This window comes from Lepidothrix coronata, unplaced genomic scaffold (genome assembly GCF_001604755.1).
Source record: "Lepidothrix coronata isolate B3197 unplaced genomic scaffold, Lepidothrix_coronata-1.0 Scaffold87, whole genome shotgun sequence".
Taxonomy (NCBI): domain Eukaryota; kingdom Metazoa; phylum Chordata; class Aves; order Passeriformes; family Pipridae; genus Lepidothrix; species Lepidothrix coronata.
Window position 1 is genome coordinate 72449 of NW_016690267.1, and position 3635 is coordinate 76083.

At 67.8% G+C, this 3635-nt stretch overlaps 1 protein-coding gene across 1 annotated transcript; it reads left to right on the forward strand.

The window, feature by feature from the left end:
• Positions 1-533: 533 nt before the first annotated feature.
• On the forward strand, positions 534-3592 carry FOXF1 (forkhead box F1). Its single transcript, XM_017820957.1, has 2 exons — positions 534-1593; positions 3247-3592. Exons 1-2 carry the CDS (start codon positions 534-536, stop codon positions 3405-3407), a joined length of 1221 nt encoding a protein of 406 aa, XP_017676446.1. The 3' UTR covers positions 3408-3592.
• The last annotated feature ends 43 nt before the right edge of the window (positions 3593-3635 follow it).

Genomic DNA, 3635 nt, shown 5'->3' on the forward strand with positions numbered 1-3635 from the left:
GATAAAGTAGAAGGCGAGCGGCGGGGCCGGAGGCAGACTCGACAGCCACGGCGATGGGAAGCAGCTCCGCGCAGCACCGGCAGCGCCAGCCCAGCTAGAGCCGGCGGAGGGACGGCGGCGGCCCCGGGAGCCCGGCCCGCCGAGGGGAGCGGGGCAGGCGGAGGCGGCGGCCGCCGGCTCCTGGCTCGCAGCAGCCCAGCTCAGATCGCTTCCACCCATCCCGCCTCCCTGCGGCCACCCCCCGACCCTCCGCCTCTCGCTCGCCTTCTGCAGCCGCGCTCGGATTTAGGGATAAAGTGGGAGGAGGAGTGAAAAGGGGGGGTGGGGGGTGTCGTCGCTTCCATTTGTTTATCCGCGGAGGGGTGAAGTCTCCCGGTGGAAAGAAAACCCCGCCGGGGGGCCGGGAGGAGGCCGGAGGGAGGGTGGTGGGTGAGTGGCGGCGAGCCCCCAGCAGCGTGGCCTTTTGGGGGGGCGCTGGGGGGGCGGCGGAGGAGGTCCGGGGCTGGGGCTGGCCGCCGCGGACCTGGCCGTAGATGACTGCAGAAGCGCAGCAGGCTCTGTCCTCTCAGCCCCCTCCTCCTCCGGTGCAGAGCAGCTACGGCCCCATGTCCTCGGTGGCTGAGAAGCAGCCGCAGAGCTCGGCCATGGACACCGCGTCGGCGGGGACCGGCGGGGCCGCCGGCAGCGCCCCGGGCAGCGGCGGGGCCCCGGGCAGCGCCGGCCCTAAGGCGAAGAAGACCAACGCGGGGATCCGGCGGCCGGAGAAACCGCCTTATTCCTACATCGCCCTCATCGTCATGGCTATCCAGAGCTCTCCCTCCAAGCGCCTGACCCTCAGCGAGATCTACCAGTTCTTGCAGAGCCGCTTCCCTTTCTTCCGAGGCTCCTACCAGGGCTGGAAAAACTCGGTGCGCCACAACCTCTCGCTCAACGAGTGCTTCATCAAGCTGCCCAAAGGGCTGGGACGCCCCGGCAAGGGCCACTACTGGACCATCGACCCGGCCAGCGAGTTCATGTTCGAGGAGGGCTCGTTCCGCCGCCGGCCCCGCGGGTTCCGGAGGAAATGCCAGGCGCTGAAGCCCATGTACAGCATGATGAACGGGCTCAGCTTCAACCACCTCCCCGACAGCTACGGCTTCCAGAGCCCGGCTAGCGGGCTCTCCTGCCCCCCCAACAGCCTCTCCCTCGAAGGGGGCTTGGGGATGATGAACGGGCATTTGTCCAGCAACGTGGAGGGAATGGGCCTGGCGGGACACTCCGTGCCCCACCTGCCTGCCAACGGTGGGCACACCTACATGGGCGGCTGCACCGGCTCCTCGGCAGGGGAATACCCGCACCACGACAGCTCCGTGCCCGCCTCCCCGCTGCTCCCCGCCGGCGGCGTGATGGAGCCCCACTCGGTTTACTCCAGCTCGGCCTCGGCGTGGGCACCCACCGCCTCGGCGGCCCTCAACACCGGCGCGTCCTACATCAAACAGCAGCCTCTCTCGCCCTGCAACCCCACAGCCAACCCGCTCTCCTCCAGCCTCTCCACGCACTCCCTCGACCAGCCCTACCTGCACCAGAACAGCCACAACACCGCCGACCTCCAAGGTAAGGCGCGGACACGCGTGGGACACGCCCGGGACCGGGGACTGCCGACCATGCGTGGATCCCGGTCGGGCTGCTCCGAGCGGGGATCCTGCTTCGTGGGCAGTTTTAATGCGCTTCCCGAGGGAGAGCCGCTGTGCCCTCGCTCCTCGCCTCCCTTCCTGGGGACAACCGGGCAACCGTCGGGGCTCTTCGCCGCTGCGGGGCCGGGAACCGCTGGGCCGAGGCTCCGCTCCCCCGGGCCGGGGCTCCGCTCCCCCGGGCCAGGGCTCCGCTCCCCCGGACGGCTGCTTTGCCTCTAGGCCTAAGGCCGGTGGGTTCAGGCAGGCGGGAGCTCCGGGAAGGCGAGGCCGGGTATGCGCCCGAGGGTTCTTCCACCTCCATCGGGACTTAGAGGACTCCGGAGGGAGAAAAGGGGGAATGTCCTCATCGGGGGGGTCCGCCACTCGCGCCGTCCCACACCCCGTCCCGTCCGTTCCCGTCCCCCGCCATCAGCTGTTTTCCACACATCTCAGGGCTGTATTTTCCAGGCCCATCGGCTCCCTCCGCCCATACCAAAGCAGGCGGCCCAGATCCCCCGAGTTCCCCGCGCCCTGTAGCCTTATCCCTGGCCCCGCAATGGAGCTGACGGGGGTGAATTTGCCCTGGGTCTTGGAAGGGAGATCGTGTTTTGGCCTGGAAGAGGCCTTGGGAAGGACGAGGCCAGCTCTAGGCTTCGCCCTGCGGCCCAAATTCACCTCGGGATGGGGTGGATGGGGGACTCTCAGGCACTGGGGAGCCCCGGGAGCCATGACCGGGTGATCGGGCAGATCTGGGGGGCTCTGCACATCACCCCGGGCCTTTCAGGGGAGTGGGATGTACCTGACAGAAACGGGTGTGAAGCGGACCATTAGCGGGTCAAAATCACCAAGCGAAGCAGAGGAAAAACATGAGTCGGGCCGGGCCGGAGCGGTGGAGCCCGGACAGAGCCCCGAGCGGGGTTGGGCTGGGGCAGCGCCCGCTAAGGGCACCCTCCACTCCCGGGTGTGTTCACGGTGCTCAGCGCGCCCAAGGCCTCTGGAAAACGGAGCTGGAATCTGCCCCGAGGAGCCACCGGGCCCATCCGAGGCCTTAAAACGAAACACTCCGATTAACACCCAAACGGGCGATGGGGAGTGGTCCGGGCAGGGCACCCCATCCCCAGCGCACCCCGAATTCCAGGGGCGCTTTTCTGTGCCGAGGTGGCGGAAGGAGCGGCAGGAACAGCCCCGCTCCCCGTGGCCTCTCGGCCCCGGCCCCCCTCCCGGTCTCCGCCGCCGGCCCCGGGAACGGACGGGCTTTCCCCTCTCCGCACCCGGCGGGTATTCCGCGCGGGCGGAGGCGGTGGGAAAAGCAGTCGGGGCGAAAAAAAATATAAAATGTCAAAAAAACCCTAAACTCAGCTGAAATCCCTTCTCCTCGCAGCACCCTTGGGCCGGGCAGGGAAGCGCCTTCGCAGGGCCTCGGGAGTCCCCCCTGCCCACCTGCCCGCGCCCGCGGAGCCCCAATAGTGCCCGTGCATGGGAAAATACTCCCAGTTTCGCGCTCAGACTGGGGGGTGCGGAGGGATTGGGTTGTTGGGGGTTATTTTTCAACCCCAGACGGCGGCTGCTGACCATCTTTCCCCCCGTCCCGCAGGCATCCCGCGGTATCACTCCCAGTCTCCGAGCATGTGTGACAGAAAGGAATTCGTCTTCTCTTTCAACGCCATGGCCTCCTCTTCCATGCATTCGGCGGGCAGCGGCTCCTATTACCACCAACAAGTGACATACCAGGACATCAAGCCGTGCGTTATGTGATACGGGGCGGAAAAAACACCTCCTGGGCCGGCAAGGCCTGACCCGGGCGCTGAGCACCCCCCAGGACCCTCTCGGTGGAAGGGGGGGTCTCTGCAGACTGGCTATGGGCAGGAGGAAAAGACTGGAGCCCCGGGGAGCGGCGGGGAGTGCGGCCCTGGGGCTGAGCTTGACCCGCAGCTGAGCATCGGCCGGACCCGGCCCAGCCGGGTCTGCGATCACAGACCGTCT

Bases quoted from the DNA above. Each gene is read 5' to 3' on its own strand.
- FOXF1 (XM_017820957.1), top strand. From the start codon at position 534: ATGACTGCAGAAGCGCAGCAGGCTCTGTCCTCTCAGCCCCCTCCTCCT. The intron at 1,594-3,246 runs GTAAGGCGCGGA...CCCGTCCCGCAG, and splicing joins CAACACCGCCGACCTCCAAG to GCATCCCGCGGTATCACTCC.